Below are 25,122 nucleotides of genomic sequence, written 5' to 3'. Positions count from 1 at the left end.
GCGTGTATGTGTGTGTGTGTGTGTATATATATATATATATATATATATATACAATTTTAATTATTTGTTTCTTTTTAAAAAAGTGTTTCTTTTCTTTTTTTTTTTTTTTTTTTTTTGGCTCAATAACCAGTGGCCAGCATGCATTTTTATCTTTGTGAGATTGATGTATGAATGATGACAATTTAAATAACTTTTTTGCTTGAAATATAGATGTAACCGTCATTTAAACTAATTTGCTGCATTTCTTTCATTCAGTTTCCCCCATCAGGGCCCTATCATTTTATTTCTATCTCTGCTTCTTTTTAAATTTTCTTCTTTTTTATATGTGCTTTTAGAGCAAGACTCAAGTACACTATTTGAGAGAGAGAGAGAGAGAGAGTATCAGTATCAAAAGATAAATAATAATATTGAAAATAATCAGAATATAATGAAGTAAATAGATTGTAAAGAAGAGTTCATTGAAACGGTCTTGTGCGTGCCATTTGCATTTTTCTTGTACTTACAGTAATCTGCAGTCTTCTTTTTACTGAATTAATTATTTAAATCCTGTAATTGTGCAGTAACCTTTAAACTGTTCAAACTGGTCGTTAACTGTTTTCAGAGCCCAAAATTAATGTTTTTAGGATACTGGTGAGATTCCCCACAGTACACTCTAAAATTCAGCCCGACCCAAATCTAATTAATGCTCTACTAGGTCATACCTAATTGAAGCCAGATTAAACATGACTTATTAAAAGTTATAAAAAGATAGACTTGCTAAGATATCTGTGCATATTGCAAATGTTCATAATGAGGTTTAGTAGTTGTAATTTACATTGTTAGGATAACTGTAAATTAAGTTTATTTTAAGTATGTGCAGAAATAGGCAAGATTTAAGATGACAGACACTGATTGTGTGTCTTCCCACAAAGAGAAGTCTCTTCTGAACTAAATAAATCATAATATAAAAAATTTGTGCTGGGCAACAGTTAAATTTTTTTATCGCGATTAATCACATAATTGTCTGTTAATTAATTCCAAATAAATTGCATTAAGCAGAAAACTAATAATCCATTCAAAAGTAGTGTATTGTGCACTTTCATTTAAAAGTACTGCTATATGAACAAAAGAGCAGTAACACTTCCTTTTATATATCAGCAGTTAAAATGTCTTGTAAATCTCAATTTAGAACATTAATGTAATTAAAATAAATATAAACCAAGCTATTTGTCACTGCCAGGACATTAACATTTTTATAGAAAATATTTTATAGTTTGTTATAGAAAAACAAGTTATGCTCCGATTCCAGAGTCTCGATCATAACATTATAACGGGCATCTTCCGAGTATAGACCTGCACGATCACAGGAACAAATGCAACAGATTGCGGCGCAGGACAACACTTGTTGGTCAGATAGAGACTCGTGTGTGCAGGATGGAGGAGAATGTGTTCTCACACTAAGCAATCTTAAATGTCCCGGAGCGTGTTTGATCCCCAAAGCCTGGTTCGTTTGACTAGTGTAATCGTTCCGTTAACAGTTCCTGACTCAGTAGGAAGAGGTGGGCAAGAGCGCGGTCCAGTTAAAATATAGATCAGTGAGTGTGAGCGCTAACCGCGCTGGTGCACAGATCTTATAATACGTGCTGAATGATTGCGTGAATATTTCTGAGCAGCAAAAGCGATAGATCTGTAAAGCAATATATTGTGAGGGGGGGTTTGTGTGGTACCGCGTCACATACGACTCAAAATAATAAAGCACGAAGTTAACAAAATGATGCATTCCACTGTGCTGAGCGAGAGTGCTTTTCTGCTGTCTTCACGTGCGATCAGAAACTTCCTATTTCCCATTTATAAAGTCATGATTATGAACTTGTTGCCTTTTCTGTTAAAAATAACCGTGGACATTGTTTTGTGAATGTTGATGTTAGGCTAAATAATTTGATCGGGAGCATCTCCTCCTGTGACCCATGGTTTGACTATATGTGTATTCAGAGCCAGTGAGCAACAGACTTTCATAATAATAAAAAAACGAAATCAGCAGCGCGTTTATATGAGTAGTGACAGAGCGGCTTGGAATAAAGGTAAATTCTGTGAAAAATGTGTTTTATTAAAAACGAAGCATTAACACGTTAGACTGCACCCCATAAACACAATCAAGCCTAGAAAAAATAAACAGTCAACCACCCTATTAAAAACTACACTTTTTGACTGGAAGACCTATCATTTCGTATCATCATGTGACCATGATAATATCGCGATATCACAATATTGATAACATTGTTACATTCCTACAGATGTCTTTCAAGTAACTATTAAAGCAACACATTACTTTTAAATTTACATTGAAATATCTGCAACACTGATGACAATCATATGTGTGTGACTTAAGTGTCCAATGCTTTTTAGGTTACTGTACAGTGATATGTGCATTGTAAATACTTGTCATCTTGCATTAATCACTTAAAGCTGCAAAGTGGTTATAATAAAATTATAAACAGTTTATTTTTTCCCCACTGATTAAAAACACAAATAAAATGTCCACTTGACACGGTTCAGTTTTTCTTTTGTAGATGCGACCTCTCTGGTTTAATAACACTAGTGTTGGATCAGCAATAGTGTAAACAAGCTTGTGCAAATTTTGTACAGAGGCCACATTCAAGCTCTCAGGCCTCTGCCAAGCACTGGAACTATGATCAGATCACATGGGCACACAGAGACAATCAACATAAAGGTGTTAATGTACTTTTTTAACAAAAGAACAATATTTCACATTGCTCTGTGATTTTTATCGCTCTTGAATCTGTTATTTCGCTTTCTTATCATAGTCCAGATGGTGTCTTCTCTACTGGATCTGTTTGAGAACTGTGTGTTAATAATAAATTGGCTTTGATTTTCCTGAAGTATCTGAAGTGTTGTGTTCTTAACAACAATATCCACTATTCATTTTTCCCCCTCAGAAAGTGTATGCATGTGTGTGAGTCTGTGTGGGCTACAGAATGGGATAAATATAGTTGTCTTAGGGCTGGAGGGTGAGGTTAGCCCTTGGGAGAGGCAGAGAATCTTAAATAAAGCAGTCTGAGTGAGGAAAAGACAAAGAGAGAGTTTGCATATGTGATGCATGTATGAATGTCTTCGAGGCGAGTTTCACCATGTGTTTTGAAAGAACTAAATCTGCTATATGTACTTGTGCCGTTAAATGTCCATAATAAAGAGATTTCTCAGCACAATGGATGTAAAAAATGATATCCAAACTATTGATAGAATGTTGAAATTTAACAACCCTGTATGTAAGACAGAATAAGATATATGCATTACCGGTCAAAAGTTTGCAATAAATATATAAGTCTATTTATGTATGTATGTATGTGTATGTATATGTTAATATATACTATTACTGTCAGGATTGGACTGTCTTTGTTGGGTTTCATCCTAAGGTGCCCTTATTTGGTCGTTCCTGTTCCTGTCCTCGTTGTCTCTTAATTATTCATTCTGTTGACCTGTGTTCCTCCCTATTGCCTTAAGTCATGCATTTAGTCCCAGTCTGTGTGTTCCTCCTTGGTCAGGTCTACCAGTTGTTTATGTGTATCCTCCTTCTCTAAGTAAATGGTATATGGACTGCATTTATATAGCGCTTTCAACAGACCACATGGCCATCCAAAGCGCTTTACAAGTTGACTCACATTCACCCATTCACACACACATTCATACACCGACTGCGGTGTCAGCCATACAAGGTGCCATCCAGCTCGTCGGGAGCAGCTGGGGTTAGGTGTCTTGCTCAAGGACACCTCGACACTTGGTCAGGTGGAGCCGGGGATTGAACCACCAACCTTCCGGTTTGTAGACAACCTACATCAGGGTTCCTCAAATCTTGCCCTGGAGGTCCAATGCACTGCATAGTTTAGCTCCAACCCTGATCAAAGTCAGCTACCTCTGATTTTCTAATGATAATGAAGACATTGATTGGCATGGGTTAGAATGCTCAGGTGTGTTTGATTAGGGTTAGAGCTAAACTCTACAGGAAAGTGGATCTCGAGGTCCAGATTTGAGGATCCCTGACCTACATGAACCACTGAGCCACTGCCGCCAAAAGTGTGGATTTACCCTGTGTGTTGTATTTAATAAATGATGGTTTCGTTTATCCATGGCTCCTTCGTTTACTTCCGGCAGTGTATTATGACAGAAGACCCGACCTAAAAAGTGTTATTTGGTTGTTTCTCCCATTTTTGTTTTCCGTGTTTTTTTTTACAGTGTTTGTTTTCGGTTTTCCCCATGTTCCTATGGATCCCCTTGCCTGGAAGTTTACCTCCCTTGTCCAAAAGTACCTTTCACTATTGGAATATACAGTTGAGTTCAGCCAGTTCGCCATTTAAAATGGCATTCGATGATGCTATATTGAACTGACTGTTCTGGATCAGGGCAAATTACCATCACCCTGTGACCTCCCAGACACTACTGGACTGAGCTGGAGGGAAGCAATCATCCGGTGTCTGGAGAATGTCTACGCCGATCCAGAACACGGCCAGACCAAGACCCCAGCCCACCATCTCCCTACTACTCAGAGCTCAAGCCCGAGCCCAACAATGACGGAGAACCAGAGCCCATCGCAGCCTGATGAGACATCGCATAGGAGTGTGACAGAGCTGAGGCTCGCCTCAAAGCAAGAGCCTCACGGATCGTCAGACAAGGTGCGAGAGCTGTCTGCAACACCTGCCGTGTGGGGAGAAAGCCGTGAACAGAGAAAGTGAGGAGAGGCGCCCAGTGTGCCATGGCTGAGGGTGAGCTGAAAAAAGATTTGGGAGAATGCACAGAGAAAGTTCCTGTTCCCTTGTCTAGCCCAGAGAAGGCTCCTGTTCCCATGTCCAGCCCTGAGAGGGCTACTGGTCCCAAGTTAAGCCCGGAGGCTCACGAATGCTTGCCCACCCACCCTCTCCTGCCTCCATCACCACTGTCATCTGGCAGCCCCTCTGCTTGCTCTCAGCCCACCATCAATATGGTGCGAGGTCCGCGGGACTGCCATCCTCAATCATCACAGTGTCTTCAGAAACCCTGGTCTCCGCCTGCTGCCTCTGAGACCCAAACTCCCCCTCGGCCCGTTGACGCAGTGGCTCCACCATGGCTCCCTGCTCCTCTCTGCCGTGCCCCATCAATCCACTGGCTCCACCGGGCTCCCTCGTTCCTCCGGCTCCGCTTTGGTCTGCCATAATCCTTCCATCACCTGGGGACTCCACTCCTCTGGCTGTGCCTCGTCCCGCTGTCCCTCTTGCTCAGTCAGGCTCCTCCATCCCTTTGGCTCTTCCTTGATTGTCTGTCGCTCCGGCTTCACCGGATCCTCCCTATCACCCTGGCTCATCGGCTCTCTGTCTTCTCCTCTGGCTCCTCCGCCACCTGCTCCACTGCTGTTGGTCGCCCCCCTGGAGTCATCAGCCCTTCCTCCTCCATGGCTCCTCCCTCCATCAGCTCCACAGTGGGTCACCATTATGGCTGTGGCCTGGGTTCCACCTGGCGCCGCATGTTCCAAGTACCTCCTGTCATCTGCCTGGTTCCTTCCTTAATGTCAAGATTTGACTGTCTTAGTTGTTTTCTCCCTCATGTACATGATAAATTCAATGTACATTAGGGAGAGAAACAACTAAGACAGTCAAATCTTGACATTAGAACCACAGAACCATAGAACCAACAGAGGGAGGGACGGGTGGGTATTTAGTCCTTCCTGTTCCTGTCCTCGTTGTCTCTTAATTAGTCATTCTGTTCACCTGTGTTCCTCCCAATTGCCTTGTTAATTGCCATGTTTAGTTCCAGTTTTTGCATTCATCCTTTGTCATGTCTACCAGCTGTGTATGTGTGTCTTCCTTACCTTCCAAGTGTGGATTTACCCTGTGTGTTGGATTTAATAAATTTTTTTTTGTATCCATGGCTCCTTTGTTTCTTCTGGCAGCGTTTCGTGACAATTACAATTACAAGTAAATCCGGTTTCTTTCCAGTCATCAAAAAATATATATTCATGTATATACGTGTATACATAGCTGTATTTTTTATCATGTATTTCTTATGTTAATAAAGCTTGATGTAATTTGGCCAGAATTTCAATATGAGTGCTTCCCAAATTGTATTTTTTTTTTATGTTATTGCAAACTTTTATATACATTTTCTCTCTTTCTCCACCTACTCTATATGACTTTATACCGTCCATTCTGTGTTTCCAAGCTGAAAACATGTTTGTTTCTGCATTATTAACCCTTCACTGTGGCATCTCTAATGCTGATTGCTCTGTGCGTCCACTCCTGCCCCTGCCATGCCATGTTAGTTAGTAAGGGACGAATAGCTGGAACAAACACTTAAGGAACCACACTCATGTCACCCACAGCCATTCAGTAATAACTGTAATCACTTTTTGACGTGCTGCGTTTGCATCTCTAGAGCCTTTTTGCGCAAGATGATATGAAGTTCAGGTTATAGCGGTGGGTGGTGGCCTGGCAGGAGCTCTGCTTATGAGAGCCCATGACCATTCACTCTCTCCCACACACACACACTCACACACACACACAAATGAGCATTTGCAAATGCTAAATTCAAGCATACATGCTGTGTGCAATCTGCAACTGTCTTTGTAAATGTGGACAATATGTCTGTCTGTCGTACATGACATCAGGGTTTTTGTTCCTCAACAGGAAAATTGTAATTTGGGAATGGATTATAGAATAGTTAAAGCTCAAGACTGGATATCTGCAACGTGGTTCACTATATAAAGAAGTGAACCTTCGAATATTTGCTATGTTGCCAACCTGTAAAAAAATCCTTTGAAGAACTGAAAAGAAGAATTTTGCAGAATTATAAGCTGCTCTTGTCCTTCAAGAACTTTTATGTGAAGCATAGAACATAATTTTACATTTTTAACTGTCTTTTTTTGCAGTAGCTCTCAATTTTGATTGACACTTTTAGATGCCTAAACTTTATTATAGGCAAAAAAAAAAATCAAACAAACAATAGCATTTAGAATTGATAGCAACAATAGCGTTGATTTCACACCTGGCATAACATGTTTTGTTGTGACAATTTTAAATAATTGCAAATTAAATTTGACATCTGTGATTAATTACGGTTAAACACTTTGATGGATCTAATGTAATTTTACAGTACAAAACTTGTGGAAAAGAATGTCATCTTAAAATTTGAAGTGAAAAACTTTACAGAATTCACAGGATTCATTATTGATTTGATGTTTTTCATTAAAAATAACTGTTTCTTGTTAGTCTTTTGTTATCAGCTTTGTACATTAGAGTAATGTTCAAAGTAATGTTTATTACATTATTATAGTGTCGTGTGTTATTGTGATTTTTTTTTTTTTTTTTTACATTTTTTACACATGACACAGAGCACACATTTATAGGTATAATACTAGATATTAGCATTTATTTAAGCTTATGAAAAAGCTATTTATGATGAGCTTTGAGTTTACATGTGGTTTTTTTTTCATTTCCACCTGTGTTTTTGAGATGGTTGTTGGTAGTAGATTAGTAGAGTAGACAAATACTGATTTTTTTGTATATAAATATTATTTTACTTGTTTTTTCTTTACTGTACATTCAACTTTAGTAAAATGCTTTACTTTATTAAATTTTATTTTAACACTATGTAGAACTTGAAGCTTAAAAAGAAGCTTTTTTGTAAAATTTCTGGCAATCACAGCTGCTATTTTAGATTTTTTTTTTTTACTTTTTTTGTTTTAAACCTTTTTATATACAGTGTCTGTCTTAATGTTTCAGTGTTTATTTATTTATTTTTTTGTCATTGTATCAAAAAGAGTTCTATACAGATTCCTAGAAAAATACACAAAAAAAATAAAAATAAATGTGTTGCTGAAACACCAGCCCTGGTTGTGAAATTTAAATAATATTTAAGATATAAATGAGAATATATATAGATCTAGATTGTTGAACTAAATGGACTACAATTTTTATAGTTATCAGTAGCCAGTGTTTCACTTTTAATAGATGAAGCTCGTCCTGTGTCTTGGTTTTATTTTTGAATCACTCATTAGGCAAAGATATCTGAAGGTACAGACCAGCAAAGACAGTATGCAACATCTTTCCTAACCCTAAATGTTCTTTTTTTAAAACAGTGACCTGTCTGTGTGTGTGTGTGTGTGTGTGTGAGAGAGAGAGAGAGAAATGAGGTCACAGCAAAACAGAGGTGTTCAAGTGTGTGTGTGTGTGTGTGTGTTTCTTGTCCCAGTTTAATCAGCATTTCCACTGTCCTTTTTTCCACCACAGATTGGATTCAATTACTGCCCCTGCTCTGACCTTAAACCCCTTTGACCCGTGAGAACAGCCCCATCCCATTCCCTCTGCTGATAGCAGCCCAAACCAACCCTCCTCTCCAAACCACCGCTTTACTCCTCTGTCCTCTTCTTTTGTCTTTTCTTTTTCTGTCCTTTTGCATCCCTTTGTCTTTTTTCCAATACTGTTCACTTCATTTTCACCTATCTTGTCTCCAAACCTGATAAACTCACCTGTTTGCAAGTGTCCTCAGGTGGTCTCTGTACTGCTCCCTAATTTTCAGTGCTGTGTCATGATTCAACTGAACCAAAAATAAATGTGCAGAAGGAATACCGTGACATTAATGAAAAAGTTTATCAATAACTGAGTGCTTTTTACAAAAGGGCATGATAGTAAAGGATACGAGGAGAATATTGCTTGTTACATTTCAATGCTGAGCACCGTCAGTCTTGCCAACACAGTCTACTGACAATTCATAACTATTTTATGTTTAGGCCAATTGGTGGCAAATTTATAATACATTTTTAATAAACTTTATAATAATTTATAAAAACTTGCAGGTCATTCAATGCTTGGTGCATCATTGTCCTTTGTGTTCACGATTTACTGATACATATAATGGAGAACTAGATTGTTGATTGACACATGCACAATGGAATGTAGAATATTTTTTTATTCCGTCTGTCTCAGCTCTTTTGGGAATCATTGGCACATTTTAACAATCAGTAATACCAAAATATGCTGTCTTGGTTTGCTAGGATTTAAGATCTTGGAAACTTTTTCCACCATTTGTTAGATGTAATTGTTCTCCATTTTTGAGATCAGTATTCATCTGGTGCTCTTTTTAATGGGCCAATTTCCCCTGTATTTACTCATTGATCGGCTAACCTTGCACTAAGCTACAGTCGATGATCCTTAAGCCTTAATTACAACACAGATACCTGTTAATTACCCAACCAGTTCAGGTGTTTTCACTGCTTAAAGAGGGATTTGGGATTGATTGTGTTGTGTTAGCTGCGGGTCCCAAGTGTGTGTTTGTGTGTGTTTATGGTCTTCTGAGTGTGTTTATGGAGAGAGAGGGAAGGATAAAGCAGAATGGATAATTATAGGCTTTTGATTGTTCAACGTGGCTTGGTATCGGGTCAGGGATAAACCATGAACTTATAAACTCACAATGGGGCCTTGATTTCTCTGTACTTCTTTTCTCTCTTCAGCTTAGCTACTTTGTTTTCCCATTCTTTCATTACCTACATGTTTGTCACAGCTTTTTAGTGGAATAACACCATTTCCATTAGTGTATTGGCTCATAAAAAGTAATGTGCAACTATTGCCCAATTGTGGGTGTGCAGAATTCAAATTGCATACTTCAAGAAAAGCTAACTTCCAGTCTACAGTTGCGAAAACTCTTTTAGAATCGCATATTAATTGTATATTCTTGGTAGAAGGTATTGATTTTCACTTTCACAATTGAATAAGTGAGCAATTTATCATAGTTTTGAGACTGTGACATTGCATTGACTGCCATGGCTCAAGTCAAATGTGTCAGGCTACATGTCTCAGACTCAATGATGAGCGTTTCAAGACAAACCTACTATGTTGCATGTTTTATGTCCATGTTGGCGGTTTCAAAATCAAATGCCTCCTATCATACTACAGTCTTCAAAAGACCTCCAGTCAGGAATCAGAACCCCTAATGTGAGCTTTTATTTGTCTTCTGGTGTGATGCCAACATTTAAAACTATAAATAGTTAGGATTGTCTGTAGTACTGTAAAATTCAGTTGATTTTAAGGAGTAGTTGGTCTTCAAGTCTAGTGTGTATGAGGTAATGCATCTTCATTAATGAAAATTCAACCTATTTTCTACATGTGGTATAGATCATATTGTGAACAAAAAACGACTTTGTATTAATTATGTAACAATGCACCCTGAGTTTAAAATCAATTCATGATACAATTGTGGGTGGGGTTTTATATGAATGTATCTCAAGGGGAACTGATAGACTGATAGTATATTTTGTTTTACATTTTGCCCTAATGCATTTTAAAGTAGTGTTTATAAGCGCAGCACTGCTTTGTTAGAGCAATAACCAAGGAAAAGTTGTATTGCGGCTGTTCCATAAGCACCACCTACTGTCAGAGAGTGAATTTGCGTTCTCATTCTTTTATGTAGGCCTAGTTGGAATAATTTCACAAAGCTAAAATAAGATCATGTTTTTTTTTCTTTAAATGCATTTTCTGCAGAGGGTGCATTTTCTTTTGGAAACTGTGAAAAAATTGTAATAAAAAATGTAAATAGATTTATTTTATTTATATTATTCATTATTTTCTGGGGGGGTTGGTATTTGTTTTAAAAGTTCACTTTATTTTAGTTTATAAACGATTTGTCATTTACACACAACAGAAACCCTAGACCGCTCTCCAAATCCTGGTTTGTGACGCCAAAATTTTGTTGGCCTCAAACAAAGAAAACTGTGAGATCACTGATATACTGTATTTCCATACTACTGTGTTGATTTTCAATTGTTTTTCAATGTAAACTTGCCAGATGGACGTGTTTGACCATTACACTCGCATCTTGTGCATGGCACAGCATTCTTAAAGCAAATAAGTTGAACTTTTAAATATGCATTTCAGGGCTGTGCATTTATTCCCTATTCCTTTGCTGTATCTTGTGTTTTTCAAAGCAAAAAACGGTGTGAACCAGCCCTAAGAGGCTACAGGAGTCCAAAATGTATGAATTCCCAGGTGCAGTTTATTATGCAACCGAACATAGCGGTAATAACTAGAAGAAAAAGCACAAGACACCGTCCAAATACTGAAACGCACCAGGGACTTATTTCCATTGTTGGTTAACCAGCATCATAAACCATTTTTCCCTCTAGGGACACTGTTGGTCCTTAAAATCTGAAGCATGTTAACAGCTAGGCCATGGCTCCAGCAGAACATAATTTAAAATAATTGCTGCATAAGATACAGTATAGAACATGCTATTTTGAAATCTCTAAAAGGAAATGACAATCAAAGTGACGTGAATACGTGATTTTGAGCCTCTGGAATCTTTCTGGAATCTTTCTTCAGAGAGTGTAAATATGTTGCTGTGCAGTGTGTGTTATTGTGTTCTGCTTGATTACTAGGATTACATGATTTAAATGCATCTTAAACAAGTATGATGTCCACCAATGATAAGAACTTGATAATGAAAGACAAATGAAAAAGATTTAAATACAAAAATAGTAAGATATGATGTTGTTTTTGAGTACACCTAGACCATACCCTGTCCCAGGTGGTGGGAGGAAGACTGCATCTCTTCACACCTTCCCTCCCTGTCCTCTCTTTCATCTGCATTTGTTTCCATCTGTCTAAATGCACATTAATTATACACATACACACATATATTCTCTACCCCAGCGACACACACCCACATAATGCATGTGCTTTCTCCACATTTATTAGGGGAAACACTGAAAATAGGTCCTAATGTCAGTAGTGTATTGATGTTACAATAATATGATTGTTGAGACCGGAATAACGAATAAAAGTTTGGACCTATTCACCATCGTGAAAGTTTTGAAACTGTACACAAAGCATGTACAGTACAAAAAAGAATGTACATTGAAGTACTCTAGTCAAATTATTAAAGGAATATTCTTGCATTTAAATACAACGTTAGCCCTATTAACAGTATCGGTGGCATGCTGTCATTTACCATGGAATATAATTACAACTTGTCAGTCAATTAGTAAAAAGCAATTAAAGACATTTGACACTAAAATGCACTTTACAATGAACGTTTAGTGGACAAGTGTGCATATATATATATATATATATATATATATATATATATATATATATATATATATATAAAATATGCAAGTATCAAACTGTTTTTGCAAGTAAACATTACACATACATACAATACATTCATTAAACGGTATGTACTGTATAATATAGCAAACTCTTGATTATGTCAGTGAAAAATGTAAATATATAGAATATAGTAGTGTTGTCAAAGGTATTGGTACTTCCGTTATCTGCTGATATATGGCTTTTAAACGCATATTTAAAAATGTAAGTTTTGTTAGATCTCTGAGCATTTTAGCCAATCACAGATCGCCAAACTTTCAACATATCAGTCACATATAAATTGCAATATTTGAATGACACACACACACACACACACAGACACACACACACACACACACAGTGCATTCAGTCTTCAGGCCCCTGCACTTTTTTTCAATTTTGTTATGTTGCTTTGGCACAGCCAGAACTCTTTCAAGAGCTGGTCGCCCAGCCAAACTGATCAATTAATGGAGAATGGCCTTGTCTAGACTGGTTACCAAGAACCTGATGGTCACTCTAGTTGAGCTCTATGATCATATATGCAGATGGGAAAAACCTACAGAAGGACAAACATCACTGCAACACTCCACTGATCTGGGCTTTTATGTTGGTGTGGCTCAATCCTCTCCTCAGTGTAGACAAATAAATAAACACTTGGAATGTATAAAACAGCATCTAAATGACCCTAAAGCTCTGAGAAATAAGATTATCTGGTCTGATGAACCTCAATTCCAAGAATCATGTTTGAAGGAACCAGCTCTGCTCATCACCTGCAGAGTATCATCCCAAAAGTAAAGTGTGCTCGTAGCAGCCTCATGCTGTGGGGCTGTTTTCAGCGGCAGGGACTGGGTGACTGGTCAGGGTTGACAGAAAGCTTAATGGAGCAAAGTACAGAGATATCCTCAATGAAAACCTGTTACACGGTGCTTAGGACCTCAGACTGGGCTGAATGTACACCTTCTGACATGACAACATGACCCTAAGCACACAGCCAAGGCAGCAAAGGAGTGGCTTAGGGACAACTCTGTGAATGTCCAAGAGTGACCCATCCAGAGCCTTGACTTGAACACTATCAAACATCTCTGGAGAAACCAAAATTTGGCTGTCCATCGACGATCCCCATACAACCTGATGGAGCTTGAGAGTGCTTGCATAGAAGAATGGAAGAAAATCCCCCAATCCAGGTGTACAAAGCTTGTTGCATTATACCGAAAAATACTGAAGGCTGTAATTGTTGCCAAAAGTGCTTCAACTAAGTACTGAATACTTATGTAAATGTGATATTTCAGTATTTTCTTAATAAATTTACAGACATTTCTAAAATTAGATTAATGAGAAAAACATTCATTTAAACAATTGTAGTATCAGGCTGCAACCTAACAAAACTGAAAAAAATGTGAAGGGGATCTGAATAACTTCTGAATGCACTGTGTGTGTGTGTGTGTGTGTGTGTGTGTGTGTGTGTGTGTGTGTGTGTGTGTGTGTGTGTGTGTGTGTGTGTGTGTGTGTGTGTGTGTGTGTGTGTGTGTGTGTGTGTGTGTGTGTGTGTGTGTGTGTGTGTGTGTGTGTGTGTGTGTGTGTGTGCGTGTTAGATTGGCCAATGTCTTATCAATCACAATATACTGGAGAAAAGTGTGTGTGTGTGTGTGTGTGTGTGTGTGTGCCAAATATTGCAATGTATATGTCAATTGATATGTCAAAATAGATTTGTGCATAAATTCTTAAGTGTTAAGTGTAAGCGCAATAGATCTGCTACTTGTAATCTGAAATGTTTTGTGTTTTTTCTAATGCTGTCGATTGATTGATCATGATTAATAGCATCCAAAATAAAAGTAATATAAAAATATAAGTTTGTGTACTGTGTATAATTGAGCCCCCAATGAAGGTACAATTAAAGGTATATGTTGTGCAACATTTATTTAAGTGCTGGTTTAGCAAGTATTACTAATTATTTATTCACTTCCAAAGGTTTCATCAGCCCTTCATCATGGCCGTTTGGCTAAAAATCAAATTTTCGGCAACAGGTCTGAGGAGGGTATTTAGTCTGTCCACGGGGGGGTCAGATCAGTGAGATCCAGTCAGGGTTTACAGTGACAGCCCATGGAGGAGGCAGCATTGTTCTGCCTCTTTGAATATCGCCTGGAGCTGCTATCACTTAAACTTAAACATCATCCGATTATTAGGCTTATGGTTGTTTGAGCTTATTGCTTTGTGTCAGGTGAGCAGAGGATTTAGGCTCTAGAGACCTTAGAATATCAGGGATTTTTACTTGCATGCTTTATTTGCTTAAGCATAGGCTTGCATGATTAGTTTATTATAAATTGTCTTGAAGCTACAGAGGAAATCAGAAAACTGGTTTCCTGGACTGGCAAAAATAAAACAATAAAAAATCTAAACTAAAATGAAATAAAATCATTTAAAAATGACTGTTTAATTTAAGACTTTATTTTAATATGTTTGATTTGTATTACAATTGATATTTATATGCTTTTTATAATGGACCCTTATTTATGGTTATTTCATTTTAATTTAATCTTTTTTTTTCATTAATTTTATTTTCCTGTATATGCCATATGGGTTTAATTTCTACAGTGTTTCACTTTTGTCTCCGTCTCAGTCTTGATGTTGTGGGGAGGGGCTATTGTTGCATGGCAACAATCGTGATTGACAGCACTGTTTTCTTGAGAGAGGCGTATAATAATAACGCTATCATATGGTCTGGCAGATTTTGGGCTCGGCACCAGGGATGACAAATGTGCTCACGCAATAATTCAATCTGCTCTCCCAGTTCTTCAACTTTAAGGGGACTTGCGAAGATGAGTAGTTGGAGCAATTAAGTTGGTCAGTCATTGATAATGTGTAGCACCCAAAATATGTGCCAGGTTGTTTATGGAGAAGTGTTTTTCATAAAAAAAAAAAGAAGAAAAGGAGAGGGAGAGAAAGTAAAGTAAACTTCGCAGACAGATTGTGATTTGGTGAATGTGTGAGAATCGAAGGTGTTCTGAGAATATCAGTAACTAATTAAAGTTTTCTTCCGTACGTCACTTAATAAAAATGCTGGGTTTTCAGGGATAGTTAAAGTAACTGATGTTTCTAAACTGATATTATATTATATCTTTCTTTCTTTCTTTCTTTCTTTCTTTCTTTCTTTCTTTCTTTCTTTCTTTCTTTCTAGGAGAAGAAATACACTCTTTTAATGGTGGATCCAGATGCTCCTAGTCGTCAGAAACCTTCTCACTCTTACTGGAGACACTGGTTACTTGTTGACATTAAGGTAACAAAAAATCTACCAAAAACATCTTTGAAACGCAGATGCGGTCTCCTCCTAATTTGATGTTTTACAGACTTGTTATAACCTCTTTGACTTCATGAACGTTCTTCTTCGATATAATGAATCTTTAAGCCTGTTCATGCAAGTTAATGTATATAATCTGAATATCACCAAGAACAAAGCCTTAAAATAAAGGTTGCTTAAAGCAGCGCTTTGGCATGGACAACCCTGGACATAATGTGCAAAGCAAAATGTGTCAGAAACACTTTGGTGGGCAAACAATTCCTGAAACGTGTGGACCGTATCTGCACCTTCCATGTGCTTCACACTTGTGCTGCGTTTCCGATGAGTTACATAATTACTGAGTAAAAATATCATGTTAGTCATCAGCGCTCCGCTCCGGCGGGATCTAGAGTCAGATTCATCAGGCTGTGCATGGGGACGCCGTGTTTAAACAACCGGGGATGAGACACACTTTAATTGCTCAATATTAAGTCAATATTCTTTCATCCTTTCTTAATCTCACAGGCTATTTTTTTTCTTGCACTTTCTTTCTCAGTTTTTTCTTGCTGTCGTCCTATTGGTTCACAGGGGAGCCCAATGATTCCAATAAAGTTTGTAACTACATCTCAGAAATATATGAAAAATGACTGATGTTTCATACACAAGTTACAAAAAATTAAGTTTGTAAGAATGAATTTCCTTTCTAGAAATTCAAGTTTTTCTGTAAGCACATGGTTCTCCTGTGTAATGGGATTGATTGTGCGTCAGTTCTCCTTCAGACAAGGGAACGACAGACAGGAAAGAGGAGTGCATATATATATATATATATATATATATATATATATATATATATATATATATATATATATATATATATATAGTTCAGAAGGGGAGGAGAAGGGATGCTGAAAGAACTAACAACAGGAAGGTAAGATTCTGGTTTTCATATCTTGGTATTAATTGGAAGATCAGATGGGCGTACTCCTCCTGAAATTGTTTAATTACTTCTCATTTATTTGAGCACAAAGGACTATTTTTTTAAATCATTTTCGGGTCATAGTTAAAAACCCCAGTCCCCATTCATTTTCATTGTGTGGAAAAGAGCAGCTTTAACGTTCTACCTGATATCTCTCTTTGTGCTGCACGTAAGAAAAAAAGCCATCAACTTTGAAATGTCAATTCAAACTGAATTGTCTTTTTTTTTGTTGGGCTATCCCTTTATTTGTACCATTTTACTGTGGTTTCGTGACAGGATATATCTATAAAATAGCACTAAGGATGATCCTACGGCTACAAAAAGCAACACTCCATCATTCAGCAGGCATTTTACTCGTAAATCACCAAACAGATACATTAACTGAAAGCAGCATATGATCACAGTCCCTGAAAGCGAGGCCGTCTTCAGTGCTAGTTCAGCCCTGCCCTCCTCTCCATCTCGCAGAGAAGAGACGAGCCTCCTCCCCGTCTGGCCAGGCGACACATTGTGAATAAACAAATGTATTTCAGGTGCTCAGACAGACAACCTCTCAGTACCCTGTCACTGTGTGGGTGGTGGCATGCCGCCTGTCTGCTCCCTGATTGGCCGTCTCGTTGCGCTGTGTGTATGATGAGGAGCTGTGGTTGGTCAGAGGTTTAATGAGGCTGGTGGGAGGTGAGTAATTGCTGTGGTGACTTCCTCTAACCTCACCGAAGTTATAATAACATCCCGTGTGAATGTGTGGAATTATCTGTCCTGGAATACTCCTGGGCATCAGACTGAAGCAGGTGCCACACAAATGAACAATTCCCCTCTCACTCCAACACCTTATTTAGAAATCTGCCCTGTAATTCCTGTTTTTAGAAATTAAATTACAAACCTGATTTGGCTTGTTACTCCCCCGTACAAGCAAACGTAATGTCTTTTGTGTATTGCATGCAAACACGATAGGAAGAGCAAAAGTTGTTTTTCATTTTCACTCTTCTATCAAAACTCATGTCAGAGAACACATTTTGGTTTCCATGCTACCCTGGTTTTGACTCATGGGATGTCAAAAAGAATTACATCTCTCTTAGTTTTTATTAGAAACTTAAAATAGAGGTGCATTAAAAGCAAAAAAAAAAAAAAAAAAAAGAACATTATCTGTTGTTCACCTATAATGAACTTCAGTGTGTAATTTAACGCAGTTATTCCTGTATAGGTATCGCTGCTTTTGTTTTTAGTGATATATAAACCTTTTTCTGTGTTTGCAGAATAATAGAACAGCTTTATTAGTTATTGAAAATGATTTCAGGTAATGTAGTTTTACTTACAATTTTACTTAAATTAGACTTCTGCTGCAATTTGAGTATATGATTATATTCCTTGGAAAATGTCAATTAGATCTGACTAAAGTTTTGGTTCTATTGTAGTTTTTTTTTATCACAAAGGAAGTGCTTCATATTCAGTACCTTAATTCTGTATTTCCTGTTTATGTCCACTTTAACCAACTCATTTACATTTATAAAATTAGAAGTGACACAAGTGACAATTTGTCATAGAGCCAACAATATTCACATTATTTAATGCCACGTTTATTAGAAATCTAAAGTACATTAGGAATAAAGCTAGAGCAGAGGAGAAATGCAAAGAAGAGAAAGAGGAGGTAAGTGCATTTGTTTAAGGGTTTTTAGGGTACTTAAGTGTTGGCAGAAAAGGCGTCTTCAGCTGCTTCTTGAAAGATCTGATGATCTCAGTAGTTCAGTTTGAGGTTGGCAGCTCATTCCACCAGAGAAGAACAGAGAGAGAAATTTGGAAAAGTGTAATTTGCTGTGTTTCCACTACCCTTCAAATTGTGCATATTTAAACTCATTTAAATGGAAACGCGTCTATTTCGCAAAACTCCCATATATATATATATATATATATATATATATATATATATTGCAAAAAACTTTTTTACTCTCACATTTCAAAAAAGGAATATTTTGCTAACCTGCAATGGAAATGCAATTTTTAGGTCAAATGATGTACATAAAAAAAATCATATGATCATTATTCAACGTACTATATAACCTTCAAGAAACACTTCATATGTTCATCCGATCTCATGTATAAGGGGCTTCCCTTGCCATAGATTTTTTTATAACTCCTTATTTACACTGCATTACAGCTCCAACATGGCTACCAGAGCTGCCACTCTAGTCATTGCTCTGTATACCAGCCGCACCGCGGCATGTCTTAGAAGTGTCACAGAAGCGCCTCTTCACATTACTTCTGTAAAGATACACGTATACGTCTCCATCGATTAAATATAATGCTACATAACCCTACTAAGCTCCATCGCCATGACTTATTGTGAGAGGGAAAAAAAACATTTAGTTGCATAACATCAGTTGACAGAAACGCCGTCTTTTTTTATCAATATTTGTGTGATCAGGAGTTTTATGTTAGTGTGAAAAAGATTTCGGTATGGTAACATGTTAACCAATAGCAAGACATTGACATCTGTGCTTCATGCATCATGCATTGCTACACTATTGACATTTGAATAGCATTTTTTTAATCCACAAAATGTATTTCTTTTGGAATTTTTTTGTTTTGTTTTGCACCTTTAGTGGTTAGACCATTTTGCTTGGTCAGACAATAAAATAGCCAGATAAAACCTTTTAGGTTTGCCTTCAATGAAAATGTAATGTATTCAAAACCATCTTAGCAACCACTCAGAAATGCTCTAGCAACTACTTTAAACATCCTAGCATAATGGCAGCGACTTTTGCATGGACAAGCAGCATCTATTTTCAAATCTCATTCATTCATTAATTCATTCACCTCCTCTAGCTGACATACAATTATTTATGCATTCTCTTGAATGCAATGTCTTATGCAATCCTGTGTTTATTAGTGATTTTGTCATCAATGCTCATACAAGTTTTGCCTCAACCTTTGTCCATCTGAAGGAGGTATTTCTAACACTTTATTGGAACCATATTTAGTTTGTCATTTCCTCTGTTTGGCAGCATGTGTGCAGATGGACCCTTCCTCCCGTACCGCTGCCAACTCACCACTCGCAGTCAGTCGCCATCTCCAGTCACCACTCGAGATTTCTGGCACTCGTCGCAAACCAGAGAGCCCACTCCACACATTTGTGTTATTGTGCGGAGCGTTTCTCCTACAGTAACACATAATCGTATGCTCTTCGGCTCTTCATCCAACAGTTACCATGCAACCGGTCTGCACTCGGACACTTGAACTGTTCCTAGCTCAGGCCTGACCAGTCTTGCTTTTCTCCTACCAGCCATTCATGCCTCTCAAGATCCTGTTAACTATTGTCTGGGACTTTCATTGCAATTCAAGGGCTCTTGACTGGCGTGACTGACTAAAAAAAGTGCAAGGCTTTGGACTGTCATTTTGTGTACAAGATCATGATTATATTTCTTGTAGCGTTCCACTTTATCACAATTTTTTTCACTTTTCAGTACAAGCCACATCTCTCAGTCTGCAAAACTATATGCTTGTTAAAGCAAGCATCTCAAAAAGTATTGCCTATACTTAACCTTAAATATTATATTGAAAATATTAAAATGAATGACAGCTTGAATCATGACGTGGCCGGTTTTTATTTTTTTATTTTTTTCTAAGCAGTCAGGCGGACAAAATTTACTGTCTATACATGATATGATTCAACATTGGCACAAAAATGAAATATTTATTAATTTATTGATATTTAATATTATTTAATATTTATTAATATTAAACTAATATTATTGTTATTATTTATATATTATTATATTATGCATATGTATATACAAATGTGTATGTATATATGTATATTTATGTGTTTGTGTGTGTGTGTGTGTATATATATATATATTCTGATCAAAATTATAAACACTTTTGTTTTTGCCCACCTTTTTCCCACCTTTTGAGGTGAACTCAAAAGATCTAAGACATTTTCAATGTACACATAAGGCCTATTTCTCTCAAATGTTGTTCACAAATCTGTCTAAATCGGTGTTCGTGAGCACTTCTCCTTTGCCGAGAAAATCCATCCACCTCACTGGTGTGGCATATCAAGATGCTGATTAGACAGCATGATTATTGCACAGGTGTGTCTTAGGCTGGCCACAATAAAAGGCCACTCTAAAATGTGCAGTTTTATCACACAGCACAATGCCACAGATGTCGCAAGTTTTGAGGGAGTGTGCAATTGGCACTCTGACTGTAGGAATGTCCACCAGAGCTGTGGCTGTGAACTGAATGTTAATTTCTCTACCATAAGCCATCTCCAAAGGTGTTTCAGAGAATTTGGCAGTACATCCAAAAGGCCTCACACCCGCAGACCACGTCTAACCACACCAGCCCATGACCTCCATATCCAGCATCTTCACCTCTCAGAAACCATCTCAGGGAAGCTCATCTGCATGCTCATCGGGGTCTCGGCCTGACTACAGTTCGTCGTTATAACTGACTTGAATGGGCAAATGCTCACATTCGATGGCGTCTGGCACTTTGGAGAGGTGTTCTCTTCATAGATGAATCCCAGTTTTCACTGTATAGGGCAGATGGCATACAGCGTGTATGGCATCGTGTGGGTGAGAGCAGTTTGCTGATGGCCCTTGGCGGCGGTGGGGTTATGGTATTGGCAGGTGTATGTTATGGACCATGAACACAAGTGCATTTTATTGATGGCATTTTGAACGGCCCCATGTTGCAAGGATCCCCCGGACCCCCAGTAGAGTAAAACTGCACATTTTAGAGCGGTCTTTTATTGTGGCAAGCCTACGGCACACCTGTGCATCTTGATATGCCACACCTGTGAGTTGGACGGATTATCTCGGCAAAGGAGAAGTGCTCACTAACACAGATTTAGACAGATTTGTGAAAAATATTGAGAGAAATAGGCCTTTTTTTTGTACATAGAAAAAGTCTTAGATCTTTGAGTTCAGCTCATGAAAAATGGGGCCAAAAACAAAAATGTTGCATTTATAATCTTGTTCTGTGTGTGTGTGTGTGTCTGTGTGTGTGTGTGTGTATATATATATATATATATATATATATATATATATATATATATATATATATATATATATATATATATATATATATATATATATATATATATATATATATATATATATATATATATATATATAATGACATTGTTTGAATATCATTGTGTGATTTTCAAAAGAAACAAGAAAATCAAAATTGTCTCAACTCAACACGATCAAAAAATATTATATTACTATTATAATATTACATATAAATAGTATCATATAGTATAATATTATTTTTATATTATATATTAGCATTGTAACATTAAATATTATAACTTTAAATTATAATATTAATGCTTTAGAATTTGAATATCATATTGTAGAATTTACCTCTGATCTTGAAAATAAATTTTCAAAGGAAAAAATAACATTAAAATTGTGAAATCTATGAACAATTAAATGTACTCCTTGACAGATTATTTCAGTCACTATGTATTTTGAAAAATGTTAGAATTGTTTTATTAATTTTTTTTTTATTTGCAGAGAAAGCTCCGCCCACACAAACACATCCCAATTTCTTACATTATAGGAGGGATCTGAGTTCTATCTAGATAACAGAGTACCATAAAAAGGTGTGATCTTTTAGGTAAACAAACACTAGCAAACAAAACTAATATGAGTACCAATGTTAACAATATGTAGCCACTGTAAGAGTGACAAGAAGCAAAAAGTGTCTACTGTATTTCCACAGCGGACGCCTGTTGATTTTTTTCATTTAAGGAAGCCGATGCAGATTGAATTGGTAATGAAGTTATTAATTCTGTTGGAGCAGATGGTGATGGAAGAGGGGAATGAGGAGCTGAAATGCCCCTGTAGCTCCGCACTCAGCCCGCCTGACCCATTCTGTCTCTCAATTCCCTCCTGCTCATGGAATACTACCAAAAAACAATCCCTGAACAGCTTGTTCTGCCTCAAACTGACTTTTCCTCCAGATCACAACGCTCCTACTGTATGTCTTGCTCTGTCTGATTTTAGTATCTCTTTCTCTCGCTCTCTCTTTCTCCTCACATGAAAGCGGATGTTTTGTTTGCTCTGCCGACAGAAACAAAAGGCAGAGTCATTAGCGATAGAGAGTAGTTTGCTGATGTAAATAAACTGCTAGGTGAAAAATCCCTATTTACTTTTCACCTTAATAGTCCACCCACAGATTGCAGTATCACATCACCCAAGAGCTTTTGGCGAATCAAATAATTATTACGGTAATCTTGCACAGGAGTAAGACTGTCTAAAAAAGCAATATATTAAGGGCTTTAAATAATAATATAATGATTTTAAATGAAATATACATGTATAAAAAAAAAAAACATTTATTTATTTGCAGATGTCACTTGCTTTGATATTTTATTAAATGCAAAGCCATCCAGACATTTTCACACAGAAATCACATTCAAACCAAGCAGTTTTCTGATGGGTAACGTGACCAATTTGAACTTGAAATCTGTGTGGGGAAATCTTTCGCCTTCATGTAAAATTCCCAATTGCATGGATTCCTTTTCAAATGACTGGATTTGGCCTGTGAAAATTCATCATGCAATGGTAAATGTGACCTCACCTTTAGATAGTTCGGGCAATAGCCACAGCTTAGTCACATACTAAGCACATACTATGCTGTTTCTTAGTAGATAATAGTGAAAATAAAGTGTCCAAATAGTTTTTGGGGCCACTGTATCTGTGTGGGCCTCTGGATGACATTGTCAGTGTTTTTTCCATCACAAAGTCCAAACTGACCCTGACACACCTGCATACGCTCATCTCTCTCTCTATCACACACACCCTCCCATTCACTGTTCTCCATTTAGAGAGCTGGACACGAGTGAATGTGAGTCTTTCACAATAGAGTGTTTTGCAAATTCATGCTAATAGCTAACAGACAGATATTAAAGGAACGCTTTGGGTTCAATTTGAGTTAATGCAACAGCATTTATGTCTTAATATCATTTTTCGCAGTTGTAATTTTAACTTATGTGGATTTATTCTTATTTTTTAAGAAAAATGTGGTGAGGGAAAAATGTAACAAACATAATGTAAATTTGCTTAATCATTTGTGCCATCACGTTAGTGAAATTTCAGGAAAAAAAGTCCAATGTTTATTGAAATTTTTGTCAATGTAGCAAATGAGTGACCAACTTGAACCTGCTGCAAAATATGTTTGGGGAAATATTTTGCCCTCACGCAAAATTCCCAAATGCATGGATTTCTTAAGATTTCTTTGTGAAAATTCACCAAACAACAAAAAAATTTAACAGCACCATTGTTTAGTTAGAGTTATGCTTAGCAATACTAAACTGTTAGCTTTCTAGTACTGTACAAGATAGCAAAATGTTTGATTTGAGCATTTTAGCTTTAGCTATATGATACAATGTGTAATTTTAAAGACCTGGATTAAATGGATAGCTATATATATGTGGAAGTGAAAGTTAGTGGAAGTCGATGGCTACTGTCAGCTGTTTGGTGACCAACATTTCAAGTTTTTGTTTTGTTTTGCAGAAGAAAGAAACTCATACATAGTTTACAACAACTTGAGGGTGAATAAATAATGACAGAAAATTTTTTTGGGTGAACTATCCCACATATTAATGTAGTAAGTAGATCCTGGCCGTTGTATCTGTTTGCTGATATCATCAGTCGATATATGAGCCTGCACAGATATATCGTATCAATGTATATGCCCATTATTTGCTACTGGTGACTCAGGTCAGTGTAGATATGCTCGGATGAGCTCAAACTTCACCAGAGTCCGCTACTTCAAATAAATTATCCGCCCACCACCCATATTTGACCATCACATTACAATGATTCTAATGCTTAGTTTTGCAAGATGATATGATGAATGGATGGTTCATGGTTTTACCGGCAGATTCAGTGACATTCGAGGTGATCTGTGCATCACTGCATGCGTCTCATACAGCTCTAAGGCCACCGGAGCTGACTGCAGCCACTCAGTCAATGCTTGTGTTTATACTGGCCACACCATGGCACAGAACTCCTGTTTATCAAATCGTTCAAGTCACATCACATTTCCAAACTGGGTGTCTACATCAGATGTCGGCGCAACAGAAAAAAAACAGAAGAACCCATTATAATCAGTGAAAACCTGACCTGTAAGGGTATTTTGTGAAAGTTTTTTAGAACATGGTGTTTTCACTCATCATTTAGACAGGCTCGTATAACTCCACTACTTAAGAAACCCACCCTAAACCCATCTCTTTTAGAGAAGTACAGACCAGTTTCCCTTCTTCCTTTCATTGCAAAAACACTTGAATGAGCTGTGTTCAACCAAGTCTCTGCATTTCTCACACAGAACAACCTCCTTGACAGCAACCAATCTGGCTTCTGAAGTTGACATTCAACTGAGACTGCCTTGCTCTCAGTTGTCGAAGCCCTAAGACCGGCAAGAGTGGAATCCAAATCTTCAGTTCTTATCCTGCTTGATCTGTTACACTGCTTTTGACAGGGTTAACCACCAGATCCTCGTATCAACCCTACTGGCAAAGGGCATCTCAGGAACCACCCTTCAGTGGTTTGAGTCTTACCTATCAGATAGGTCCTTAAAATTATATTGGAGAGGTGTGGTGTCCAAGTCACAACATCTAACTACTGGAGTGCCTCAGGGCTCAGTTCTTGGACCACTTCTCTTTCTCTGTACATGGCATCATTAGGTTCTTTCATTCAGAAACATGGCTTTTCATACCACTGCTATGCTGATGACACTCAACTCTACCTCTCATTCCA

The 25,122-nt window shown here is 37.4% G+C and overlaps 1 protein-coding gene across 1 annotated transcript in view; it reads left to right on the top strand.

Annotated features, from left to right (window-relative positions):
• Positions 1-25,122, top strand: part of LOC132097448 (phosphatidylethanolamine-binding protein 4-like) — a 126,814-nt gene that overhangs the window by 40,177 nt on the left and 61,515 nt on the right. The window contains exon 4 of the mRNA XM_059503164.1: positions 15,277-15,375. Coding sequence (XP_059359147.1) covers positions 15,277-15,375 — 99 coding nt within the window. The remainder of the gene's footprint in view (positions 1-15,276; positions 15,376-25,122) is intronic.

The sequence above is a fragment of the Carassius carassius genome, chromosome 21, assembly GCF_963082965.1.
Source record: "Carassius carassius chromosome 21, fCarCar2.1, whole genome shotgun sequence".
NCBI lineage: Eukaryota > Metazoa > Chordata > Actinopteri > Cypriniformes > Cyprinidae > Carassius > Carassius carassius.
The sequence above is the reverse complement of the archived record's forward strand: the minus strand, read 5'-3'. Positions and strand labels throughout refer to the sequence as shown.